General features: G+C 35.3%; 1 protein-coding gene across 3 annotated transcripts in view; it reads left to right on the top strand.

The window, feature by feature from the left end:
• SLF1 (SMC5-SMC6 complex localization factor 1) overlaps nucleotides 1-27,710 on the top strand; it is an 83,909-nt gene that overhangs the window by 14,187 nt on the left and 42,012 nt on the right. For 2 of the 3 annotated variants that reach the window (XM_058681481.1, XM_058736975.1), the window contains exons 5-12: nucleotides 11,488-11,650; nucleotides 17,707-17,850; nucleotides 19,949-20,095; nucleotides 21,382-21,528; nucleotides 22,388-22,510; nucleotides 23,614-23,667; nucleotides 24,618-24,776; nucleotides 26,579-26,742. In XM_058681481.1, coding sequence (XP_058537464.1) covers nucleotides 11,488-11,650; nucleotides 17,707-17,850; nucleotides 19,949-20,095; nucleotides 21,382-21,528; nucleotides 22,388-22,510; nucleotides 23,614-23,667; nucleotides 24,618-24,776; nucleotides 26,579-26,742 — 1,101 coding nt within the window. The remainder of the gene's footprint in view (nucleotides 1-11,487; nucleotides 11,651-17,706; nucleotides 17,851-19,948; nucleotides 20,096-21,381; nucleotides 21,529-22,387; nucleotides 22,511-23,613; nucleotides 23,668-24,617; nucleotides 24,777-26,578; nucleotides 26,743-27,710) is intronic. The other variant, XM_058688560.1, reaches the window with a different exon arrangement.

Below are 27,710 nucleotides of genomic sequence, written 5' to 3'. Positions count from 1 at the left end.
TTTGTCACCTGTACAGAAGTTTTATTTATAGGTAAGTAAAATGTATACATTTTAAGTATACATTTTGATGAATTTGGACAAATTTATATACCCATGTTTCCCCCACACACACCCACACCCACACTACTGTCAAGATCTGTAACAATTATGTAATTCTACAATGTTCCCTTGTGTCATTGCACATTTAATTTTGCCCCACCAATGTAAGACAACCATTAACTTCTTTTGTGTCACCCACCACACATTAAATTTGTCTTTTCTTTTTTTAAGTTCATGTGAATGGAATTCTGTATATACTCCTTTGATATAGTTTCATTTGCTTAACTCATTATTTTTGAGATTCATCCAGGTTATTGTATCATCCAGATTCATTACTTTTTGTTGCTTAGTAGTATTTCACTTAGCAGATGTATTGCTGTTTATTCACTCATTGATAGACATTTGTTTTTTGTCTTTGTTTTTGTTTTTTTCATTTGTGCTAATATAAACAAAGCTGCCATGAACATTTGAGTACAAGTCTTCATGTATATTTGTTTTTATCTCTCTTGGGTAAATACCAAGAATGAAATTGCTGACTGAGATGGCAGTTGTATATTTAACATTATAGGAAAATGCCAAACTATTTTCTGAAGTTGTGTAAGATTTCAGTTGCTGTGCAATTACTTTGACACTGTTGTCCAAATATCACTTGACTAGTTGTGTTGTGTATTTCTGGGCTTTTTACTCCACTGGTGTCTGTGTCTGCCTTATACCAAAAACATACAGTTTTGGTTCCTATAGCTTTATAATGAGTCATAAAGTCAGGTGGAGTGAGTCCTCCAAATTTGTCTTACTCAAAATGTTTTTGGTGATTCTGGAATATTTATTTCCTTATACATTTTAGAACCACCTTGTCAATTCCTACAAAAAAAAAAAAACAGCTGGGATTCTGATTAGGATTTTATTGGATCTATAGGTCAAATTGGGAAGAATTGAGATCTTAACAATACTGAGTTGTCCTACCTATATACACCATATCTCTCCAAGTCTTTGATTCTGTCATTAAGGTATTACAGTTTTCATGATAATAAATATTGAACATATGCTGTTGCATCTGTTGAGATAATCAGCATTTTTCCTTTACTCTGTTAATACGGTAAATTATTTTGATTATATGTAATTCCAGTTAGTTACATACAGTGTAGTATTGGTTTCAGGAATAGAATTTAGTTATTCATCACTTACAGATAACACCCAGCGCTCATCCCTACAAGTGCCTTCCTTAGCCCGTTTAGCCCATCCTCCCTCCTACTTCCCCTCCAGCACCCCTCAGTTTGTTCTCCTTAGTTAAGAGTCTCTTATGGTTTGCCTCTCCCTATTTTTATCTTAATTTTATTTTCCTTCCCTTCCCCTACGTTAATCTGTTCAGTCTCCTAAATGCCACACACATATGAGTGAAATTATGATATTTGTATTTCTCTAACTGACTTGCTTCATTTAGCATAATATACTCTAGTTCCATTTATGTCCTTGCAGTGGCAAGATTTCATTCATTTTAATGGCTGGGTAATATTTCATTGTATGTATTTACCAGATCTTCTTTATCCATTTATCAGTTGATGGACATTTAGGCTCTTTCCATAATGTGACTATTGTTTATAGTGCTGCTATAAATATTGGGGTGCATGTGCCCCTTCAAATCAGTATTTTTGTATCCTTTAGATAAATGCCTAGTAGTGTAATTGTTGGACCATAGTGTGGTTCTAGCTTTAACTTTCTGAGGAACCTCCATACTGTATTCCAGAGTGCCTGCGCCAGTTTGCATTCCCACCAACAGGTAAGCATGTTCCCCTTTTCCCACATCTTTGCCAGTATCTCTTGATTTGAGTTATTAATTTTAGCCATTCCAATAGTTGTGAGGTGGTATCTCATTGTGGTTTTGATTTGTATTTTCTTGATGATGAGTGATGTTGAGCATTTTTTCATGTGGCTGTTAGCCATTTGTAGGTCTTCTTCGGAGAAGTATTTATTCATGTCTTCTGCCTATTTCTTTACTGGATTTTTTGGTTTTTTGGGGGTGTTTGATAAGCTCTTTATAGGTTTTGGGTACTAATTCTTTACTAGATGATGTCATTTGCAAATATCTTCTCCCATTCTCGAGGCTGCCTTTTAGTTTTATGGATTGTTTCCTAGCTGTGCAGAAACTTTTTATCCTGGTGAAGTCCCACTAGTTCATGTTTGCTTTTGTTTTCCTGGCCTCTGGAGATGTGTCTAGTAAGAAGTTGCTACAACTCTGGTCAAAAAGATGGTTGCCTGTGCTCTCCTGTAGGATTTTGATGGTTTCCTGTCTCACATTTAGGTCTTTGATCCATTTCGAATTTATTTTAGCGTGTGGTATTAAGAAAGTGGTTTAATTTCATTCCTTTGCATGTTGCTGTCCAGTTTTCCCAACACTATTTGTTGAAGAGACTATATTTCCCATTGGATATTCTTTCCTGCTTTGTCGAAGATGAGTTGACCATATAGATGTGGGTGTATTTCCGGGTTTTCTATTCTGTTCCGTGGATCTCTGTGTCTGTTTTTGTGCCAGTGTTATACTGTCTTGATGACTACAGCTTTGTGATGTAACTTGAAGTCTGGAATTGTGATGCCTTCAGCTTTGGTTTTCTTTTTCAACATAACTTTGCTTATTCAGGTTCTTCTCTGGTTCCATACAAATTTTAGGATTGTTTGCTCTAGCTATGTGAAAAATGCTGGTGGTATTTTGCACTGGGGATTTGCACTGGTATTTTACACTGGGGATTGCACTGAATGTGTAGAATGCTTTCAGTAGTATAGACATTTTAACAATATTTGCTCTTCTGATTCATAAGCGTGGAATGTTCTTCCATTTCTTTGTGTCATCTTCAGTTTCTTTCATAAGTGTTCTATAGTTTTCAGAGTACAGATCTTTTACCTCTTTGGTTGGATTTATTCCTAGTCTGAAGGTTTTTCGTGCAATTGTAAATGGGATCAATTCCTTAATTTCTCCTTCTGCTGCTTCATTATTGGTGTATAAAATGCAGCACATTTTCACACATTGACTTTGTATCCTGCCACTTTGCTGAATTCGTGTATCAGTTCTGGCAATTTTTTGGTGGAGTCTTTCAGGTTTTCCAGATAAAGGATCAAGTCATCTGCAGAGAGTGAGAGTTTGACTTCTTCCTTGCCAGTTTGAATGCCTTTTCTTTTTGTTGTCTGATAACTGAGGTTAGGATTTCTAGTACTATGTTGAACAACACTGGTGAGAGTGGATGGCCCTTTCTTGTTCCTGACGTTAGGGAGAAAGCTCTCAGTATTTCCCCACTGAGGATGAGAGTAGTTGTTAGTCTTTCTATTATGGCCTTTATGATGTTGAGATACATTCCTTTTATCCCTGTTTTCTTGAGGGTGTTTACGAATAAAAGGATGCTGTATTTTGTCAAATGCTTTTTCTGCATCTATTGAGAGGATCATTTGGTTATCGTTTCTTTTATTAATATATGATATTGATTTATCATAATTCTTTTAATGTACTCTTGGACTTGCTAGTATCTTGTAGAGAATTTTGTTTTGATGTACATCAGGGATATTGGTCTGTAATTCTTTTTAGTGACTTCTTTGGTTTTGGAATCAAGGAAATACTGGCCTCCTAGAATGAGTTTGGAAGTTTTCCTTCTGTTTCTGTTTTTTAGAATGGTTTTGAAAAAATAGGTATTATTTCTTTAAATGTTTGGTAGAATTCCCCTGGGAAGTCATCTGGCCCTGGACTCTTGTCTGTTGGGAGATTTTTGATTACTGATTGAATTTCTTTACTGGTTATGGTTCTGTTCAAGAACCAACTATTAGTTTTATCTATCTGTTCTACCTTTTTTTTTTTTTTAATTATTCCTATGTGATTTATTTCAGCTCTAAATTTTATTATTTCCCTTTTTCTGCTGGTTTTGGGCTTCATTTACCGTTATTTTTCCAGATCCTTTAGGTGTAAGGCTAGGTTGTGTATTTGAGACTTTGCTTCCTTTTTGAGGAAGGCCTGAATTGCTATATACTTCCCTCTTAGGACCGCCTTTGCTGCATCCCAAAGGTTTTAGACTGTCATGTTTTCATTTTCTTTGGCTTTCATGTATTTTTTAATTTCTTCTTTAATTTTCTGGGTTAACCCATTCATTCTTTAATAAGATGTTCTTTAACCTCCATGTATTGGTGGTCTTTCCAAATTTTTTCTCATGAGTGACTTCAAGTTTCATAGCGTTGTGGTCTGAAAATATGCCTGATAGGATCTCAGTCTTTTTGTACTGGTTGAGGCCTGATTTGTTACCCAGTGTGAGTCTATTCTGGAGAATATGTGCACTTAAAAAGAGTTTGTATTCTGCTGCTTTAGGGTGAAATGTGAATATATGTTAAGTCCATCTGGTCCAGTGTGTCATTCAAAGCCATTGTTTGCTTGTTGATCTCCTTAGATGATCTGTCCATTGCTGTAAGTGGGGTGTTAAAATCCCCTGCTATTATGTGATTATCGATGAATTTCTTTGTTATTAATTCATTTATACATTTGGCTGCTTTCAATTTGGGGGCATAGTATTTACAATTGTTAGATCTTCTGGTTGGATATACCCCCTTTATTATGACATAGTGCCCTTCTTCATCTCTTATATAGTCTTTTGTTCAAAATCTAGTTTGTCTAAGTATGGTTACTCCAGCTTTCTTTTGATATCCATTAGCATGATAAATGGTTCTCCATCCCCCCCCCCCCACTTTCAATTTGAAGGTGTCTTTGGGTGTAAAATATGTCTCTTGTAAGTGCATGTAGTTGGGTCTTGTTTTTGTCCATTCTGATATGCTGTGTCTTTTGATTGGAGAATTTAGTCCATTTATATTCAGAATAATTATTGATAGATATGAATTTAGTGCTCTTGTATTCCCTGTTAAGTCACTGTGCCTGTAGATTGTCTCTGTTCCTTTCTAGTCTTTGTTGCTTTTGGTCTCTTTCCCGCTCCAAGGGTCCCCTTTAATAATCCTTGCAGAGCTGGTTTAGTGTTCAAGAACTTTAGTTTTTGCTTGTCTTAGAAACTCTTTATCTCTCCTTCTATTCTCAATGATATCGTTGCTGGATAAAGTATTCTTTTGGCTGCATATTTTTCCCCTTTAGCATGTTATGTGTATCATGCTGCTCCCTTCTGGTTTGACAAGCTTCTGTGGATAGGTCTGCTGCTCACCTTATGTGTGTCTACCTTTGTCTGTTAAGGACCTTTTGTCCCTAGCTACTTTCAGAGTTCTCTCTTTTATCTTTTTATTTTCTAAGTTTCACTATAATGTATGTTTTGGTGTTGACCTGTTTTTGTTGATTTCAAGGGGAGTTCTCTTTGCCTCTTATACTTGAATAATGCCTGTTTTCTTCCCCAGATTATGGAAGTTCTAAGCTATAATTTGGTCAAATAAACTTTCTATCCCTTTTTCCAGCTCTTCTTCTGGGACTCCTATGATACGCATCTTACTGCATTTTAGAGAGTCACTTATTTCTTGACCTCTCCTTTTTAGCTTGGTTCTTTTCCATAATTTTATCTTCTGTTTACCTATCTGATTCTCTGCATCTTCCATTCTCATTGTAATTATATCCAGTAGGATTTGCATCTCAGTTATAGCATTTTTATTTCAGCCTGAGTAGTTTTTAGGTCTTCTATCTCTACTGCAAGGGTTTCTCTGGAGTCTTCTATGATTTTTTTCAACTAGCTGGTGTTCTTATCACTATTGTTCTAAATTCTTGTTCAGGTATATCACTTATATCTGTTTTAGGCAAATCCCTGGTTTTAGTTTCTTCCTGATCTTTCTTGGGAATAGAATTCTTCTGTCTTAACGTTTTGTCTAGGTTTCTGTCTTTTACATGGTATATAAAAACTTGTTTTGTTTTCTGCTCCTGAGTGCAATGCTATATTAAGAAGGGGGATATACACTGTCCAGGGCCTGGTGCTTTAAGAAGTGTTTCTGGTATATGCCCTGTGCACTCTGCTATTGTGATTTGGCTGTTCTTTTCCCCAGGTCAGTCCTTTGCAGAGTTCCTCTTTGCTTGTAGTGGGGAGTGTTTGGACCATTAACAAGGTGTGCTTTGGTTCATTTGTTATAATAAGCCTGATTAAAAAAAGGAAAGAAAAGTCTTCTACAAAAACTAGAGCAGGAAAAAGAATAGCAATAATAACAACAACAAAAACGGACAAACAAAAAGAAAATGGACCAAAAAAAAAAAAACCAGATTCCACAGAAAAAGAAAGCAAAAAAAAAAAAAAAAAAGATCCAAAAAAACGAGAAAAGGAAAGAAACAAACAAAAAACAAATGAACAAAGAAATTATAATCCTGATTCAAAAAGAAAAGAAAGAAAAAAAGCCTGATCTTATTTCCACCAGAACTGAAGCTGACGCTTTGGAGCACTCTATGAACAGTAGACTTGGTGCACGTGGGGTCCTTTATTGGTCCTCTGGGGGAGAGGCCAGCTGCGCTGTCTAACAATCAGACCGGCTCTTGTAAAGATTTCCCTATAGGGCACAGAAAAGTGAGTTTTGATATATGTGGCTCCAGCCTCTACTGGCAGCACTATGTTGCTTGCTGAAGTCTGACCATGCTGGTGGGTGGGAAAAGATGGCTTCACCTGCTCTCTGGTCCCTGGGAAGGAAAGCTTGCACCTGCTGCTGTTCAGGAAGCCCTCACAAGTGTACATTCTCCCCTTCTGTGTCCCAGGCTTCCATCAGGTCCCTGCCCTCAACCCTTCTATGCCTGGGCCGTGGACATGCCCAGCATCTAGCTCTCCTATGTTTCATCTTTGGCACAGAACTGAGATTCAAAATTGCAAATCTTCTTACTTTTTTAAATTAAACAAATTTTTTAATATTTATTTATTTTTGAGAGAGAGCATGAGCTCAGAAGGGACAGAGAGAGAGGGGGAGTCACAGAGTCTGGAGCAGGATCCAGGCTCTGAGCTGTCAGCACAGAGCCCAACACAGGGCTTAAATTCACGGACTGTGAGATCACAATCTGAGACGAAGTCGGATGCTTAACTGAGCCACCCGGGCACCCCAAAACTCCAAATCTTAAAGGACGCATCAGGGCATGGACTCGCTCCTCCTTGCAGTGATGTGCCTGGTGCCATTCTGTTGCAGAAAGTAGTCCCTTGGCTGGGCAGTCCCATGGAGGTTAGAGAGAAGCACAGCAAAAAGCTGTGAGCACTTTAACCACCTTCTGTGCACACTTATGTCTCTGTCATAGGAAGGTTGCTTAAAGGTGCCAGCCAGGTCTTTTGTCCTTGTAGAGGCAATATACAGTCTTCCAAATGTACTCCAGGAAGGGGAACTTTCTCTCCCATTGTGACCCAGGGGATCCCCCCATCATGCTGTCCATTCCCAGTCTTCCCGTCTTTCTCCCCAGAAGCACTTGCTGCCCACCCAGATCTACTCCAGCGAATGGCACAAACTTCCAGAAACTGAGAATTTCAGCTCCACTGTTGCAGAAACTTGGGATAGTCAGTTCCTCATGATTCCCCCATCGGTGGTTTTGGAGGAGTGCTTTTCTTGCGCAAACCCAACAACCTACTCTCTCTCCTCTCTGTGAAAAGGCCTCCCACCTCCTGCAGGATTGTGGCTTTTCTCTCTCCCCGTTCCCCTCTCCGCACCGCATACTTGCCACATTCGAATCTCCTTGATGTTATACAGAATCTTCACTTAATCCGCAGATTGATTTCCTAGGTGTTCAAAATGATTTGATATTGATGTAGCTGTGTTCCGGGGATGAGACTTCCAGGGTCTGCCTAGTATACCACCATCTTAACTCCTCCCCTGACCAATTTAAATGTTAAACCAAATTTGTATTCCTGAGATAAACTGTACTTCATCATAGTGTATTATCCATTTTTAATAATTGCAGATTCTTCAGATATTTTAAAAATTTTGTGTCTTCAATGTGCAAAACTGACAACTGTAAAAATATATAAATTACATACCATGGATTTTTTTCCCTCCCTAAATAGGAATGAAGAAATGGATGCTCACTCTGACCATTTATTTTCAGTATTTTGCTACAGGTACTAGGCAATATGGTAAGACAAAGAGAATAAGAGGAATGGAGGCAGATATAAAGAAATAAAAATGTCTTTATTTCTAAAAGGTATGGTCATATAATAAATAATTTACCCAGAAAAGCTGTTAGAACTAATTAGTGAATTTAGCAAGATGACAGGATAATAAGTCACTGTACAAAATTAATGGTGTTTTTATATTCTAGTGATGAACAATTGGAAATTAAAATTTAAAAATATATTACCTTTGTTTTTTGGCAATTTTTGTGTGTGTGTGGGTGTGTGTGTATTCTAATTATTTATGTCATTTGCATGGGGTTCTCTGAGCTTCTTGGACATGTAGTTTTTTTTATCTTTTATTAACTACGGAAAATTCTCAGCCACCAAGTTTTAAATTCTTCTGTTGGGTTCTTTTTCTTGCACTCTGTTACCTTTGTTTAAGACCATTTAATTCATTTCCACAGTTTATGCATGTTCTGTTTTGTTTTTAACTTTTTTTTCCCATTTTTGTGTTTTCAGTTGGATAATTTCTATTGACCTATCATCAAGTTGATTACTTCTTCATTTGTTTGCAATCTATTCATTAGCCTGTCAAAAAGATTATTGTTTTGACAGTAACTTTTATTTCTATCAGTTTTTTTTTTTGTTTTTTTTTGTTTTTTTTTTTGAGAGCATGTGCATACACCTGCACAAGTGGGGAACTGCAGAAAGAGCAGGAGGGAGAATCCTAAACAGGCTTCACACCCAGTGCAGATATCGAGGGAAACCTTGATTCCATGATCTTGGGATCATGGGTCATTTTTAAACTATTTTGTTTTCTTTGTTTGTTTGTTTGTTTGTTTGTTTGTTTGTTTTGAGAGAGAGAGAATAGGGGAGGGGCAGAGAGAGAGGAAGAGAGAGAAGCCCAGGCAAGCCCCGCACTGTCAGCACAGAGCCTGGTCCTGGGCTGGATCTCAGAAACCGTGAGATCATGACCTGAGCTGACATCAAGAGTCAGTTGCTTAACCAACTGAGCCACCCAGGTTCCCCTCTACCATTTTTAATGTACTCTGTGCACAGTTCCTAATCTCTTAATGCAATTTGATCACTTTATCCATTGTATAACATTTCAGTCATAGTTATTTTAGTGTTGTTTTTTTTTTTTTAACTTTTATTTATTTTTGAGAGAGAGACGTAGAACGTGAGCATGGGAGGCGCAGGGAGAGAGGGAAACACAGAATCTGAAGCAGGCTCCAGGCTCCAAGCTGTCAGCACAGAGCCGGACGTGGGGCTCAAACTCATGAACCGTGAGATCATGACCTGAACCGAAGTCAGAGGCTTATTAACCCACTGAGCCACCCAGGCGCCCCACAGTCATAGTTATTTTAAAGTCACTTTCTGGTAATTTCAACAAGTGGATCATCTCTCTATGCTTTATATTGCTTTGTCTCTTGACAGTGGTTTGTTTTTCTTGCTTTTTGTGTACATCTTTTTTATTGCATGTTTAGATATCACAGTACAATAGGGGCTGAGGTAAATACTTCTATCCAACAATGGGCTTACTTTTTCTGTAAAGTAGTTAGTATGGGTAGTTAATCTTGTCAGTTGTTGAGCAGGCACTGGGTTTTTTTTAATGCTATAGTTACTTCAATGCATCCTTTCTGATTACTCCAGCCGTATATGGAATACAGTTTCTTTGTCCTTGGCATGGGACCTGGGTTGCTGAAGGGGTTTGAATCAATGTTTCTCACTTTCAGCTTTCAATAGTCCCTGCGTTTGCTAGGTCACAGAAGGACTCTGTCATCATTGTCTCCCTGTCTTGCTTGTTACTAATATCTAGCTGGTTGGGGGTAAGAGTGGATGTGTTTTTGGTTCTGCTAGAAAGACTTCAGTCTTTTTCTTTCTTTCTTTTTTTTTTTTTTTTTAAAGTAGGCTCCATGCCCAGCTTGGAGCCCAATGTGGGGCTTGAACTCATGACGTCAAGATCAAGATCTGAGCTGAAATCAAGAGTCAGACACTTAATCGACTGAGCCACCCAGGCACCCCTGGATATGCTTCAGTTTTAAGCATTCTTTGTGTTCTTGGTGTCTGAGGTTGGGACTTTGTTAATATTTGTGTCTCAGTCCCCCATGGCAGAGAAATTCTGCCTTGTATGTGTTGTTAGGGTTTTGACAACAGAGAATTTCTAGCCTATGTCCCAGTATTAGATCTTTGCTTTCTATTGATGCAGGAACCTAGGTTTGGCTGGCATTTTTTCTGTCCCTTCTGCAGGGACAAATGGCTTTTGTTTATGTTTCTGTTTCCTATCTAGAAATAGTGAATTATTTTTTGGGTTGTGCAGCAGGAGATTTTCCTGTTCCTTTCCCAAAGGCGCATGGGTTTTACTTACACTCTCCCAACAGAAGCTGTGCATCTTTTCCTGGGTTCTGAAAGTATAAGACTTCTTACCTTAACCACATGACTTAAGATGTTACCTCATATGAGAGAAAAATCCAGGGAAGTGGACCTAGTTTTAGGTCTATCTCTTGATGGCAGCCAATCCCCACTGACCCACCAGTGCTACGAGTAGGGACTCCCATTGGTATCTGCCCTAATTCTTTTTCATAAATGCTTAATAGAGGCCTATGGCAAAGAGCTCGCAAGTGACTGCAGACTTTGCTTGAGTCACTTACTCCCAAATATTATAAATTGTCATGGTACTTGCACTTGACTCTTAAATTTGTTAGAATTTTATCTGATTCTTACTACTTTTATGGCAGCTACTTCTCTCTAGCACCCTGGCAAAATGAAATAGTTTTGACTGTCCATTCTCTTCATAAAGGGGCTTATTATTATCACTCTTAAGGACATTTAAGTTTCTTGGTTGGCTTGTTACCTCAGTTCTCTGATAGTTCGTGAAAGGTTAAAGGTTCTGTAGATTATTTGGCTTTTTCTTATTGTTAGATAATAGCAGTGTTCTCTTGTGGCTTTCTATATCCTAGGCACAAGTAGAACTTTCATGAAACTTTGGGGATGTTAAAAGTTAATCAAAAACTAATTTTTTAAAAGAATGCTGGCAACTGTAGTTTTTTTTTAGTGGTTTAGAATGATTTCCTTGGAGGTATGTTGCCTTCTGAGGTAGCTACATCCCTAAACTTCTTTCATTATTCTTTGGACTTACGGAGGTGACTTTTCCTTAGGGAATAAGGTCAGTATTCTTGATTCTTAAAAATATTTCCCATATCAAGAAATGGATAAGCAAAAAGAATATCATGATTTCTTGAACATCTTTGAACAACTTATAATTTAAGAAATCACTATAGTACTTATTCTCCATGACACTCACATAGCCCAGGGGCACTTAATTCTTTCAGAAAGTTCTACTCCTACTCTAAGGAAGTAATTGATTTAGATGATGTGACTGAATATACTTTAAAAAAATACTTTCTATACTATTTACATTTTTATTTAGAGTTCTGGAGGCTGGAAAAGCAAATGTTATTCTACCAAAAAGCTCACCAAGTGAAATAACTCATGTGATTGCCAGTAATGCAAGAATCAAGGCTGAGCAAGAAAAAGACAACTTTAAAGCTCCATTTTATCCAATTCAGTATCTAGGGGATTTTCTTTTAGAGGTAAGCAAAATAAATGGTAAACATTTTTGAGTGTTTATTTTATAAAATATTGATATTGTGAAATATGTTAAAAATTAAATTATGTTTTGAATTTTAAAAATACAATGATTAGAAATACATTTGACCCTTGAACTGCACAGATCCACTTTATAAACAGATTTTTCAGTAAGTTGAGTACTATAAGTGTATTTTATTTATGATTTTAACATTTTTTTTCTTTAGCTTTGTTACAAGAATATAGTACATAATACATACAAAATATAAAATAATATGTTACTCAGCTACATATTGGTACAGTGTCTGGTCAACAGAGGCTATTAAGTCTTTGGGGGGCTAAAAGTTATATGTGGAGTTTGAACTTTGGCAGGAGGTGTTCTTGCCCCTAATCTCCACATTGTTCAAGGGTCGGCTATAATTAAAATGACATATTCTTAAAGGCTATAGCTCTCAGTTTTTTAAATATTTCAGAATATTTCTGATAAATGTGAAAGAACCTTGCTTGTTAAATTTAAATTTGTGTTATTGAGTCTTTTAGTTTTCAGTGCTTTAGTGATGTTTACTGCAAAACAATTTTAGCATTTTAATGTCAGTATAAATAAAGTAGCAGTATCATGTAGTATCATGTAAGAATTTGTAATTTTCCCGTGGGAAAGGAGGAAGCTATTTCTAAGGATTTAGAAATACTGTTCTGTCCTATTCCTCTGCCTCCCTCTTCCCACTTTGCGCAAATACCACTTTTTAAGTTGTTTGAATTGGAACAGTCCTAGAAGGAATTGTCTGGAGATAAGAATTTTTAAGAAGGGTCACTCAAGGTAAAAGAGAAACTTCAGTGTGTCTAAAAACTACACTTTGATCTTCTAGGAAAAACTGGCTCCTTACATGTTAACATCTCAATAAGTGCTATAACCTTTTATCTAATAATTTATATTAGAGACCTGGGAATCACCCTTGAAACCTTCCTTTCCCTGATTCCCCACATCTTGTCAATCACCAAATCCTATTGATTTTATTATCTCAAATACCACTTGAATCACTGTGCTTTTTTCTTCCTATATTTTTTTTTTAATTTTTTTTTTAACGTTTTATTTATTTTTGAGACAGAGAGAGACAGAGCATGAACAGGGGAGGGTCAGCGAGAGGGAGACACAGAATCTGAAACAGGCTCCAGGCTCTGAGCGGTCAGCACAGAGCCCGATGTGGGGCTCAAACTCCCGGACCGCGAGATCATGACCTGAGCCGAAGTCGGCCGCTTAACCGACTGAGCCACCCAGGCGCCCCTCTTCCTATATTAACATCATATTGAGTTCATCCTCTTTCCCCTGCCCTCCTGGAATAGACTCTTAATTATTCATCTTTTTACTCTACCTTTTAACTCTTGCTAATCTACTGATTACTCTTAACCTTTTCCTAGTCCATTCTTCTTCCTTCAGAAGGAGCAGCCAAAATGCTCTAAAACAACTCTAATTCTGTCACTGTCCTGTTTAACCCTCCAGTGGCTTCCCATTGCCTTTAGGATAAAGTCCTAAACTTGTAACAATGGCTTAAAAGTTCCCCACAGAATCCTTGTCAGTCCTGCCTTTAAGGCATATCCTGCTCTACTTTTTCTGCACTCAACTATACAATAACAAAACTGCTTTCTGCCTGAAAAAGCCTTCCCCGGTATTCTCTCACTCCCTGTGCCTGCGTGCCTTCTGTCCGTTCATCATTCAAGTTGCAGTTAGAATGATGCCTCTTCAAGGAAGCCTCCCTTACCCTTTGCTAAAATAGGTTCACCTATAATTGTTCTCATAGCATTATTTTGCTTTATAGTTTTTGCCACATTTGTAATTAATCAGCTGGCTGATTATTTGGTTAATGTCTGTTTTCCCCATCTAAACCAGAAGAACCATGTCATCAAGATGATGTCTGACTTTTCCATGATTATATCCAAGTCATCTTGTATAAAGCTTGGCACATGAGTTCTCAGTTTTATTAGGTAAATAGAGAAATTATGAAATATCTCTGAGTCTTCCAAGAGTAGATGTAATATATTACTCTATAATTACCTTTCCTTACTGAGTAGCAGCAATGTAGATTGGAAATTTGACCTTAGTTCAAGGGATGGATCTGCTTGCACTATGGATGATCTCATCGTCCTTGATAATGATGGTTCTTAGAATGGGCATGTGAGCCAGTTTTGATCTGTGAGACATGAAGAGTGGTATGTAAGAGTTTCTGGGAAGTTTCTTCATTCTTCTGAAAAGACCATCACTGGCATCCTGGCTCCTGCTAAATGTGAACATGGAATAATGTAACCTAAATTATTACTAGCAGCCAATTTTTGACCATGAGGAGAGGTAACCTTAGGAATAAACCAGCCTTGTAGATAGCAAAATATACAAACAATGTGGATCCTTACGGAGATACTTGAGTTACTAGATCAGACACTAAAACCTGTCTTGGCCCTGGACCACATTACCATTCTGTGCTGTAAAACACGACCATGTTATTTATATTACTTTGAATTGGTTTTCTATTACTTGCAGCCAGAAGCATCCTATCTGATCTACCTATCTGAATAGTTTAATGGTAGCCTTTACTGTTAATAGAGTGAAAGCCATTCTTAACTAGTTTCGTAAAAGTATATAAATTTTTTTCTATGGAAAGAAATGAAAAAAGTGTAAAATTTAATATGCTTTATCCATAGTCTTAGTCTTATTTTACTGCAGTAATATGACAGCATTCAGATTCAGTTGTTGAAATATTACAAGGCAGCAATAGTATACCAAGTAAAAGTAGCAAATAATCTATAACTTAGATTTATTTTTAGAATATATTGTTTTATAAGTTCTAGATTAGGCAGCTGGAAGTTCATAGCCATTTATTCCAAATAAGGAATGCATTTTGTGATCACTTATGATCAGAAAACAGTTACCTTCATTGTAGTATCTTCTCCTACCACTTTATCATATAGCATATCACATTCCTCATTAGTTGGATTCTGAAGTGTCCTCTGAGAGTAGCCATGTAAAATGACTGAGTTGAAAGTAACAACCAATTGTTTTTTTTTTTTTTTTTTTTAAAAAAACAACGTTTTGTTTAACCTACTTATACTTATTTGGAAAGCTACTGAGTAACAGAATCAGGGATCTATTTATTTTGTTCAGGCTTATAGATCCTTATTGAAGAATTTTGATGTACCAGACACTGTGCTGAGGAATAGGGAAAATAAATAAGACCATGTGTCAGACTTCAAGGTGCTTACTATTTAGTTAGTGGTGAAAACAGTACATGGAAACTGTTAATTACATTTAGTGTATAGTGTGGATTGTACGTTGGCAAATTTAAGTACAAGGGATAGGTATTTAGAGAAACAGGTGACTAATGTATCTCAATTGTTTGGCCCAAAGAAGCCCTCACGAAAAAAGAGAAGATATTTAGGAATACTTAAAACTTCTTTTTGACTATCAGCCTAAGAAAGAAAGTAAAAAGTGAACCACACAAAGTCTTAGAGAAATATAACAGGAACAATAGAAAAAACATACACTTTTTGTGGCAGATCAACTAATTTGTGACCCAGATGTATAGTTTATTAGTGTTCTGACGGTAGGAAAGTAATTTAACCTGAGACTGAACTTCTTTTTTTGTGCATCAAAGTTCATACTTTCTCATTTTGGTTGTTGTGAAAACTATTAAAAATGTTACTCTGGACTAATATTTATTGAATGATTATTATGTGCCAGGCTCTGTGCTAAGCATTATTCATTTCTCCTTCCCTCCCTTCTTTCCTTCCTGTAGTCTCCATACAGCATGGGCTCTAACTCATGATCCCAATATCGAGAGTCAAATGCCCTTCTGACTGAGCCAGCCAGGCACCCCTGTATACCCTTAATCTTATTTTAAACCTCATGTTCCTGTGTCTATGTATTATAGCCTCATTTTATAGTTGGTGAAATGAGGTAGAGTCATGTTAAATTATTTTTCCATGCTCCTACAACTGGCATGTGTCAGACCAAAAATTTAGAGTCAAGCACTCAGTAAAAAGACTTTTCTTGAACTCCCTTTCCTTTACTCATTTTGGGTATTAATAGATTTCCTTGATATTCACCTGGTCTCTTTCTGGGTATTAAAAATACTTAATTCTGTAAACAGTACTAGAACCAGTAGTCAATCATAAGATCTTGAGACATCATTTAAGAATCAGAGTATAAATACTAGTTAAGAACCATGTAGAGCACTCTTTCTCTACTTGACCTCTGATTCTTCATCCCTTCTCATGAAGTCATTCACGTTGTGTGGTAAATGCCATGGCTGAATCAAATAATAAGACTTGAAGACCAGAGCCTATCCATACCTAAGTGCCAAACAGTACACCCCATCAAATACTGAATCAGAAGTCAGGCCAACTGTTACTGCACACTATGCTTCTCTCCTCCTAGATAATAGAATAATTTACTGAATAAGTAGGCTTTGGGTCATCTATCTGGAACATAGCATTATACTATATAAAAGAGACTAGACATAACCCTTTTTGCCTAGGTCATATAGGAGACAAACACTTAACACAATGCCTAGTACATAGTTGGCACTAAAGGAAAATTTATAAAAAGAATTAAGAAATGAATATGTACAGATAAATAAAATAATTCCTATATATTTCATTAGCCAATTAGAGTATTGGTGGTTTGGAGAAAATTATACGTTGATCATTTGTTTAGCTCTATAAAAATATAGATTATTTTAAAAATCTTGTATATGCCGTGGTTTATCAGGTTATGATTTTTAATTGTTTAATTTATGTAGAGTACTTGCATTATAAATCTTAATTCACATATCAGTGTATAACATCTGAAACAGATACATAAGTAAATATATTCAGGATTAGAAAACAGTATGTTCTTGCTAGTTGTTAATGATAATGGAATGTTCTGTTGAATATTCTGTTTTACTGGAATCCATGTGGGATTAATTCATTCTGTATTTTAGACATTTTTTGATGATCTGGGCTTGAGGATTTATCCTCCCATTGTCAACCAGGTAAAATTTAAAGCCAGATATTTACTTTTATCCCACTTCAAGGTGTGCTTGTACATTCAGAGTTACTTCTTTCTTTCATGCCAGGAATAGGAAGGAAGAAACGTATTCCTTTTTCATAGTTTTCGTTTTTACCTTCCTGAATAACTGAAAGATGTCCATCAGGTACTCCCAGGAATTCTTCTCTGATTGGAAGATTGCAGCCTGCTTAAAGGACCGTCTGTGTACACAGGAATCCCAGTACAAGTGAAAGGGAACCGAAGATGATACCATAGGCCTTACCCATTTCAATTTCTATCATAATTGTTTTTTAAGAGGACAGTGATTCTTTAGTCTCAGTGTAAAGGTAGTTAATCTCTGAATACTCTCCTGTAAGGGCATTGTGGGATCTGTTAGGAACTCATCTTTGCTTCCTTCTCTTTACCCTACTAAACTTTTAGAATTCTATGTATAGGTACATATGCAAATGTCTTCAACATTATTGGTAGGTGGTTTATGAATTCAGTTTGGATTTCTTGGCAAGAGAAATTTTAAATATTTGAGATAGAGTTAGGTAAAAATGATTGTTTATCTCTGTTCAAGTAAAATAGGAGCTGTGAATTCATCTATTAAGCCTCTTTTCCTCTTTGTATGTAGTAGACTTTCAGATGAGAAGTCTTAATAGTAAAAAGCTGAAAAATTATCTGGCATGTAATCTATAATCTGAAACTTTTCTATCTATATTATACCTTTAACTTGGTCAGGAATGAGATAAAATATTTCTGTTCATGATTATTCATAAAAAGGATTAATTGTTGCTAGACCAACAAAGCATTACATTTTTTGGAGATACACAGAAATCACTTTATTAGGACCTTTGTTTTGAAGTTTGTTTTTTTTTTCTGGAAAGAATTTGTTGGTAATAACTTCTGATATAGGAGAATGCATTTTACCTATTAACTAAAGGATTTTGCAATTATAGATACATTTGGTTAACATAAAAAAGTACATAATGTTGAAATTATACTTAACTGATTGTCTGAACCATTTATATATACGTACAGAGAGAAATTCAGAATGATGAAGATTCCCAGACCAATTCTGTTTGGAATAAACATAGCAATCAGGAAAAAAACAAAGATTTCTGGAAGAATAGGGGATTTCTTGAAATGAAAGGTGCCTTAAACGAGACCATGCATAGAACCCAGGTAAAACTTTATGGGCCAAAAATGTATATTTCTGGTTCTTATGTAATTGTTTGAGATGCAATATAGCAATGTAGAAATAACACAAATTTTGGAATCAGAGCTAGTATTTGAACCCAGCTCTATGTTTTATTATGTGTGATTTGAGCTTACCAAGATACTGCCCTATGTCTCTTCAGACTCTTATTGAAATAATGCATATATGCATATAGAAACACACAGTTCCTAGTATGTAGTGTGTTCTCAGCACATGAGAATTACTTAAAATTCCCCTGTATTTTTAATATGGATGTGTTTCTTATAAAGGACTCTTATCTGTCAGCAATATGTGTATTCATAATTCATGATCTGAAGTCTAGTATTTCGCTGCATACAGAACAAAATTTTTTTTTTTAAATATTTTTAATGTTTATTTGAGAGAGAGAGAGAGAATGGGGGAGGGGCAGGGAGAGAGAGGGAGACACAGGGTCCGAAGCAGGCTCCAGGCTCTGAGCTGTCAGGGCAGAGCCCGACACGGGGCTCGAACTCACAAACCGTGAAATCATGACCCGAGCCAAAGTTGGACACTTAACCGAATGAGCCACCCAGGTGCCCCCAGAACAAAATTTTTTTAATGATACAAATGAATTCTGTTTTGATTAAGGAAAACAAACAGGAAGTACTTTGAACTTGGAGCAATGAAATGTACCTTAAGGAAGCATGTATGTGGCTCTCATGTAATATTTTTCAAATAGCAACCAAAAAAAGGTGTTATTAGTTTTATCCTAGAATAGCTAATGTGTAAGTATGCTCAGTTTCATATTGTGTTTTATAAAACAGACTCTTTAGTTGATGTACCAAGTTCTATACCTAGTTATTATTATTACTTAACCTAAACTAAAATGTTTTTAAATGTGACGAGAAAGAAATTAAAAATTTTGTTTTCACTGCATCTTTTACTGCATCAGAAATTTTACAAAGAGCATTTGAAGTAGTATTTGGAACTTCATAAAATGAACAATGCCTTAAATTATATATGGAGAGATTAGATAAAACTTTACAACAGATTAAAATATTAATGCAATTTTTTCTGGCTTTTTCAAAGTATAATTGATATTTATGTGATTTATAAGACTGCTTTCTATGACTACATGTACATGGTCTTAATAAGAGGCTTTTTGAGTCAGTCTGTGAAAAATGCATTATAAACCACCATATAAAAATTTTGACATACAGAAAGGAATTTAAAATGGAGTTACTAAAATAAACTTAGTTTTTATTTAACATGCAAAAAATCAAATGGAGATTTTGTGAAAGATAGGGAAATTAAGAAAAAGACATCAATTTATATTGGATTTAAAATTCAGGTAGAAATTTCTATTTTTAAAAATAAGTTTCTTTGTACAAAAAGCAGACTCTTAAATATAGAGAACTGGTGATTATCAGAGGGGAGGTGGGTGACAGGATGGGTGAAATAGGTGAACTTTGTTAAAGAGTACACTTACCATGATGAGCACTGTGTAATGTATAGAATTGTTGAATCCTTATATGCCCGTAACTAATATAATGAATATATGTAATTTAGAATGCTTGTATAATATAACTTTGTAAAACGAATATAAACAATATGGTTTTAATACTTCTTACTCTGTTTATTATTAAACCTATGTTCTATAAAAAGATTTTTTTGAAGTGTTTTTATTTGATATGCCTAATAATGGCAAGTTTCTATTTGATCTATAGTCTAAAATTATTTTTACAAATATTTGGAAAAATAAAATAATGGAGATAAATAACCTAATAGTGTGTTGACTGGTCATATGATAAATGGTGGGGAGAGGGGAAGAAAGATTCCAAGAAAGACTAAGTTAATAAAAGTACCTATATGAAATGTATATGTCAACACAGTATAAACCTTTCTGAACTAAAAATGTGTATTTCTCCGCTTCATCCAAATATAACTAAGACGTAATACAATTCACAAGGCTCTTTGCCATAGTTGATCTCATATGTATGTTACAGAAAACCTGCCTTCCTGAGTAGGTGTTTCTATTGTGACTTGCATTGGTTGAGGCTATATTGCATCCACAGTCTTAACTAAAGTATTCTTACATACACATAGAAAGAAAAGCAAAATCATGATGAAGATGTTAACATTAGTTCTCTTTTGACTGGCCATCACAAAAAAGAAAAATTCAGAGATTCCGATAAAGATTTGAAATTTGTTAAAATGAGAGATGCCTTAGGAAGGTGCACGTATGGAAGTCAGGTAAGATCTTCTAAATGAAAAATAATTTATATTTTACAACTCTTTTCTAAATTTACCAAATGTAATGATATTCATAAAATTGCTTCTTCCTAATTACATTATAAAAATGTTTATAAGGCATTTGTATACAATTTTAAAAGTTTTCAAAAGTGACTGCTATCTGTGCATCAGCTAGGTTAAGAAATAAGAGCATTACCAGTTTTGTAAGATCCTGCTGTGTGTCATTTCTAAATTGTGTCCTCTTTTTCTCCCTCATACCCACAGATGACCTCTATCTTGGCATTTGTGTTATTTTCTTGTTTTTCATTACACTTTTGCCAGCTATGTATTTATAATTTACGGTATTGATAGTCTTCTGTGACTTTTTTTTTGTGGTGCATATGATGTTTAATTGATTCACAACTCTTTTTTTTTTTTTTAAGAATTTTTTTAAGTGTTTGTTTTTGAGAGAAAGCACATGCAAGTGGGGAAGGGGCAGAAAGAGACAGAGAATCCCAAGGAGGCTCCATACTCAGTGAGGAGCCCGAAGCCCAATGTGGGGCTCAATCCCACCACTGTGAGATCACAACCTGAGCCAATATGAAAGAGTCAGACGCTCAACCAGGTGACCCACCCAGGCACCCCTCACAACTTTATCTTTTATCCATTTTATTCATTCATATAAGTAAATTTTTGGGTTTCATTTTCTTAGTGTGTGTTTGGTTTGTATTTGCAGTTATGAACGGTTGTGCCATGAACAGTGTGAACATTTTCTTACATGACTCTTGGCACATGTGTTCAGGAGTTTCTCTAGTTAGGATATATTCCATGGAGTGGATTTGCTGTGTGGTAAGGACTGCATATTTAACTGTAGTAGGTAATGCCCAACTGTTTTCTAAAACGTTTTACTAATGTATACCCACTTTAACAATGGATGAGATTTCCTCTTGTATAAAACTATTATGTTTTTAACATGGTATACTTGTGTTAGAAGTCAGACTCTTGAGGGGCCCGTGGGTGGCTCAGTCGGTTAAGCATCCGACTTCGGCTCAGGTCATGATCTGCCAGTTCGTGAGTTGGAGCCCCACCCCCGGGCTCTGTGCTGACAACTCAGAGCCTGGAATCTGCTTGGATTCTGTGTCTTCCACTCTGCCCCTCCCCTGCTTGCGCTCTCTTTCTGTCTCTTACAAAATGAATAAATGTTAAAAAAATTTTAAAACAAAAAGAAGTCAGACTCTTGAGTTTGTTTGGATTTTGTAATACATATCATTCATATTGAGATTTAATTGTGGTCTACATACTTGTAGAAGGAAATTAAGAAAAAGGATGAAGATGTTCAAAGGAGTTATACTTTGAGGAAAAAACGCAAAAAAGGAAATGAAAGAGATTCCAGGAAAGACGTTGAACGTAACAAAATTAGAAGTACCTCAAGAAAGCACATATATAGAGATGAGGTAAAACTTTGTAAGCTCAGCTAAACAGTTCATTTTTTCTGTTTCTTCTATAATAAAATCTAGACATAGAATCTTATTTTTAATATTGCTTGCTGTGTCAAATATAACCTGCACATCTTACGGAAAAAAATTGTCTTCAGTTGGTCTGGTGTGGTATTTATAACTAATGTTATAATTAACTTTGGTTTATAAGGAAAGTATTTTTACATGCATACACAAAGAAATTTGAGTTAATAGCCAGGATATTAGAATGTATTCTTTTTTTCCTGTCACAAAAAAGAAAAAGAAACAAAGTTTCCGAAAAAAGAAGCTAAAATTTCTAAAAAATTTCCTAAAATTCCTATGAAAAATACCTTGAGACTACATATGTATGTAGTTTGGGTAATACATTCCTAATCTAAATGTTAGTTTTTGTCTTTCTCTTCCCTGGTATAATACAGATTATTTTTAATAAGATGGCTTGTCTTTTGAATGGGATCCCTCTTGAGTTAATTTTTCTAGGGTACAAATTAATGTAAACTACAGCATGTTTACATACTATGTTCAGAAAAATCTTGAGAAAAATGATAAAAGTAGACAAATAATGAATCATATTATGTGTGACCGTGGCAACAAAAAGGAGGCGGAGGGAGAGATTCCAGGAAAGATTAAGAATAGGTAAAACTCTCCAAATTAAAATGTTTGCTACTTTAAACTCTGTTTCATTCTGTAATTTTTACGAAATATGATCGTAAAGGTCTTTGTTGAGATTAATGCTGCATGAATGAGTTGTTTTTGTATTCTTTTGTTCATTATGATACTTAGATTTGTGGTGAAATTGCTTTAGTACACTGTCTAAAGTACTTTTATGTGTATGCAGAAAGAAATGAAGAATTCCATTTTTGCTGATGGTGCCAAAGAATCAAATCCCAAGGATGTCAGGACAGATGTGGATATTGTTGAAATAAAAAATGACCTAAGGAAGCACATATATAGAGCTCAGGTAGAACTTGCCGTACTAAAATTTTCTCTAGTTTCATGTCCTCCTTTGGTGTAGCCAAAATATAATAATAATAGTAATGACTCATTATTATGTTTAACATATCTTAAAATTTTCTCAGTTTATTCCTTTGTTATGAACAGTAATGTATTTGGACATTTAATAAGTAAGCTGAATTCTCTGCTGTTTATAGCTCACTGACGCTAAAGATAAATTGGCTGTTTATAAACTGCTGTATCTTGGTGCAGTAAGGCTTGCTAGCCTGATATTAGAGGACGAAGGCTGGATAATGGCCTTTGTTCTGGGTCATCCTCAGTTTTAGGCAGCTCTTGAGAGTTTGGGGGAAAGGGCTTTCTCAGTGATCTTGCCCTGCCCCCAGTGGTAGGAGATTGCTAACGATCTGGGACCCTGATCTTTTCTTGTACTTCTTCAGGAGTAAAGATTTTTTTTTCCTGTTCACTTACCCAGAGGCTTATGGCTTTTCACTTCTACATCCTAGGTGGAAGCCAAAGCTTTATCATTGTTTTAATTTGTATTTCTTTTGGTAATAGCAAGTTTGAGCATATTTTATACCTTCACTTACCATTTGTGTATTTCTGTCTCTGTCACCTGCATACTTAGATTCTTTTTCAGTTTTCCATTAGGTTATTTTACATCATTGTATCTAAAACTCATTATATAATCAGATTATTATCTCTTTTTATGTTGGTTGCAAATGTTTTTCCAGTCTAATCTTTGAAACCAATATACAACTATAGATATTTTAGAACAGTGGAGGAAGATGGTTATTGTATAGTAAACATGACTATATTTTTTATTCTCTGGACTTTTATACAAAATATTCTTCCCATTTGTATTTCTAATTATTAAAATACTAAGGACAGGGGACCTCTTCAGTTCTTCAAAGCGAATATGACTTTAATTTTTAAGTTATTTTAGTTTAGAAAGAGAAAATAGAGAATGTTCCAGATCAATTATAGCTATTAATATGCTTCTGAGTCTGTTCTGTAAGTTTCCCCAAGGTTTTATTTTTTTATACACTATAATCTATTGTTCTATCTGAAAAAAAAATTATTAATTTTGGTAATATGGTTGCTATTTTGTAGGCTATCAGATACAGCTGCATTAGAATAGATAAACAACCAGTGTACAATATTGAGGTAAGGGGCTTGGAGCAGGGTGGTGATGGGGGCAAAAAATAAACTTTTGTGTTTTGTCATTGTTAGTTATTTTGATATAAAGGAATGTGTTGTCTTTGTAGCAAAGCTTGCTATCAAATGTGAAATGTACGTTCTCTAATCAGTAATGAAAAAAAAGTAATATTCTGTTAAAGCTTTGAAAAAATTGTATATGGTAATAAAAACTGATAATGAGAATTAAAAACTTACCTTGTGCTCATCATGGATGAGTTATATACCCCTGTTCTCACATTTCCCAGCTTTTATGATTACTACTTCCATATTAAATTTTCAATTTAGTATTTATCAAAGTACATATTTCCTTTATATTATTCATTGCTTTACAATTTATCTCATGTAGTCTTTCACAGTAGTTCATTGTAGTTATATTTTGACCAAGGGGAATGTATTTCATTGAACTCTTTAGAGTTATATTAATGTGCATCTTCAGAGTGATTCTGTGATACAATAACAGTTGTAACTGTTTGCAAACATTGATTGTGCTTGGTGACATCTTAATCTCTTTAGTATATCTTAATAGATATAGTTTGCTTGTAAGCTTAAAGAAAACCAAAAAATAATTTTGCACCTAAAGAACTATGTGTAGTTTTAGTTCTGAGGTCTCCTCATTATCAGCCATACTTTGGAAATGACTTTTAAAGTTTTCCTTTAGTGGTTGTATTTCCTCTTACTATTTAAGGCAACAGAGAATAATAAGTAAATCAATTAATAATGTATATTTTTGTAGTACCTTATAGTTATAAAACACATTCATATAAATAATCTTTTTGAACCACATAACAATCCTGTGAAGTCATGAGGGCAGGAATTGTCTTCATTTTACAGATAGGAAAATTAAGTCTCCTTACTAATTTGATTTGCTCCCCCAATTTTTCTCTCGAGTTCTTGAATCTTTTTTTTTTTTTTTTTAGGCTAAAAATGCTGAATTTCCCAGAGGTGTATTAAATTTAATTGAAAGTCTCATAGAAGGACAGTTTTTTAAAGAGGCGATTGAAGAGCTTTCCTCATTACAGGCACATTATATCCCCCCTGTATGCCTTCTTCATGCTCTCCTAGAGAACATTCTGCAGGTAAGAGTAGCCCTAGGGGTTTATAATCTTTCAGAGAATGTTAAAATACGGACATTCTCATTTTTTATGTATTTACATATTGTCTTTTCAGCATTTTCCCCTCATTTTTAAAATTTATTTGTTTTTAAATGTTTTATTTTTGAGAGAGCACAAATGGGGGAGAGGGCGGAGAGAGAGGGACAGAAGATATGAAGTGGGCTCCGCACTGACAACAGCAAGGCAGTGTGGGGCTTGAACTCATGAATTGTGAGATCATGACCTGAGCATCCAGAGTCGGTCGCTCAACCAACTAAGCCACCTAGGTGCCCCTCCCTCATTTTAATAAGAAATGCTGTAGCCATATATTACATTTTTTTTCGTATATTTTGTGTTTGGAGTTATTACAAAACATTTGCTAAAAATTCACAATTTACTATTAGTCCCATAGAACTAACAAGGCAATGGGAGACAAAATGGGACCTTAGTGAATTTATAGGAATTCAAAATTACACAGCAAGGACTTGGTGGCACAAAAGAGAGCATTGATTGGCTGCTACAGGAGCATCTCACAGGAGTAATTTGTCTTGGTGAGTTCACCAGGATCCAGGCCTTGGCCTTCACTCTTATATGTCTACAGCCTGATCTTGGTTATGTCCCAGAACTCATCCAAATTCAAGAGGTGAAATTATGCTGATTATAGCATAAGATTTAAAAACACGATTTACCTGGTACAGGATGTCAGAAAAAGCAGAGCAGCATTGTCAGTAATCTTCATTGTCTTCACTGGGTGAGCTGTTTTAGAAATGCACTAAGGAACTTGAGTCATTCTGCAATCCTTCAGATGCTGGTTTGGGATGGGAGAAGTATATTCTGCTACTCTGGTGGAGGACGGTACAACTTTAGGCTAGGTGATGCAGAAGAAGGTGCAGAGGGAAGAGAGGGCTACTACCTCCCTCATGTTTCCTTTTAGATAATCCCATTGTTGAGCTAGGAGGCAGCACTTTTGTGGAGGCCTGGTTTCCCACATGCGTCCAGGTGGGAACGTGGATCTCCTGCAGGCACAAGGTTGGTTTCTCATAAAGACTATATAAGGACTGGGTGTCAGATCTCTCTGGTGCATCCCAGCGAGTCCAAGACTTGAGATCGCGGCCCATTTCTTTTTTACTTTTAAACTATTTTCTGGGTACTATTTTGAGTGATCTAATTTACTTTCTTAGAATCTCTAAGATAATTTTCTCTTAGGAAAAATTTATCTGATTTTTTTCTGTGGCGGTAAAGTAACTAACATAAAAATCTGATAACAATGATCAGGAAAGCCATTTGTACAGTGATAATCATTTTATTCATAGTATATGCAGACAATAAACACATTCCTTAAACTGTGAATACCAGTAAGAACAGCTTCTCAAAGGTAGCTTTCTAATTATGTTCTTCATCATAGTGCCAATTTGAAGAAATAACAAACCTAAGCTATGTCAGACTAATGTTGGTGATAACTAAGCATATTGCATGAAAAGCTTTTTACCTTTAATTCCTCTCAGGTCACATTTGGGCACTCTTAATCTCACTATAATCATGAAAAGTAGAGTGGACATTTCATATAAGTTAGTGTCAATAACTGGGATTACCTAATGTATAGAAACGTATTTAGAATGCATGTCTTTCTCAGTTGCAGTGTTTAACTAGTTAAATATGATAACTTCCAAATACATCTATTTGGGAAGAAAGTTAGGTCATGGTTATTACAGTTTTAGGCTAGAGGAACAGTTAAAGTGAATTTTTAGCTGTAGTGTTTTACTTGTTTGTTTATTTTTAAACAATAGGATAACATAGATACATTTTCTGGCCGATACTTTCATATATTGTCTGCTCTTCTTCACCTACATCCTCCTTGGAAGTCCCCAGCCATGTCAACATATTACTTAGAGCTATTTCAGTGTCCAACTTGTATGAAAGGAGCATGGTCTCTCATAGAAGTGCTTATCAGGTAAGGAATTTGACATGTGAGGATGCTTAATTTTATCTCATTTTGCTATATATGTTTTAGACAAAAATGAAAGAAGTATATTTCATGTTAGAAAAAGTTTATGTGTGTGTATAATATGTTTGTTGTATTTCTTAGAAAACTACAAAAAGGTCAAGTCTAGATTGGTCATATTTGTCATTTAGTTTCTTTACATAAGAAAGAAGTTTAATGAAATAGACAGGAAAAGCAAACCATTATTTGTTTTGATTTTTTTAACAAAATTATATGTGTATATATTTTAAAATCTAATTAAAACTTATTGAATATGGTGATCATCAAATTTTGATCATTAAAAGTGTAAACATTGGTATCTGTATATATTCTCTCTTACAGTGTTTTGTGGGTTTTTTTTAGCTAGAAATCTGAATTTTGAAACAAATTAGTGTTCCCTAAACAGTCATTCCTTTTGTGTCTCTGCACGTTTTCTTCCTAGATTCTTCTTTTTGTCTTGAAGATGTTTCTCTGGAAATCCTTTTTAATTCTCTTTCTTTGTACCAAACCATGAAGTTTTTTTTGTTTGTTTGTTTTTGTTTTTTGTTTTTTTTTTCTTCTCTGATAGCTCCCTGTATCTGATAGCCTGCTTTTGTTTGGAAATTACTTCCTTATCCAAGTGTTCAGTTTAATGACACTCCATCATGGTGAGAGAAAGGATACTTGACTAGCCAGGCAAAGGCTAGACCTTTGATTATCTCTTTGAGATTATAAAGATTATATCTTTGAGATTATATAAAGATATAAAGGTTGTGATATATTGGAAGTGAACTAATCACCTGGCTAGCATGCTTTTTGTTAATTCTTTCAACAAGTGTTTATTGAGTACTTATTGGGAGCCAGGCACTGTGCAACATATAGGGGGTATCTTTTTTTTTATCTGGGGATAAAAAGATAAATAAAAAAGCAGTTCCTTCATTTTTTAAAAAAAATGATTG

This window comes from Neofelis nebulosa, chromosome 1 (assembly GCF_028018385.1).
Source record: "Neofelis nebulosa isolate mNeoNeb1 chromosome 1, mNeoNeb1.pri, whole genome shotgun sequence".
NCBI lineage: Eukaryota > Metazoa > Chordata > Mammalia > Carnivora > Felidae > Neofelis > Neofelis nebulosa.
Note: the sequence above shows the minus strand (reverse complement) of the source record. Positions and strands in the feature narration are given on the sequence as shown.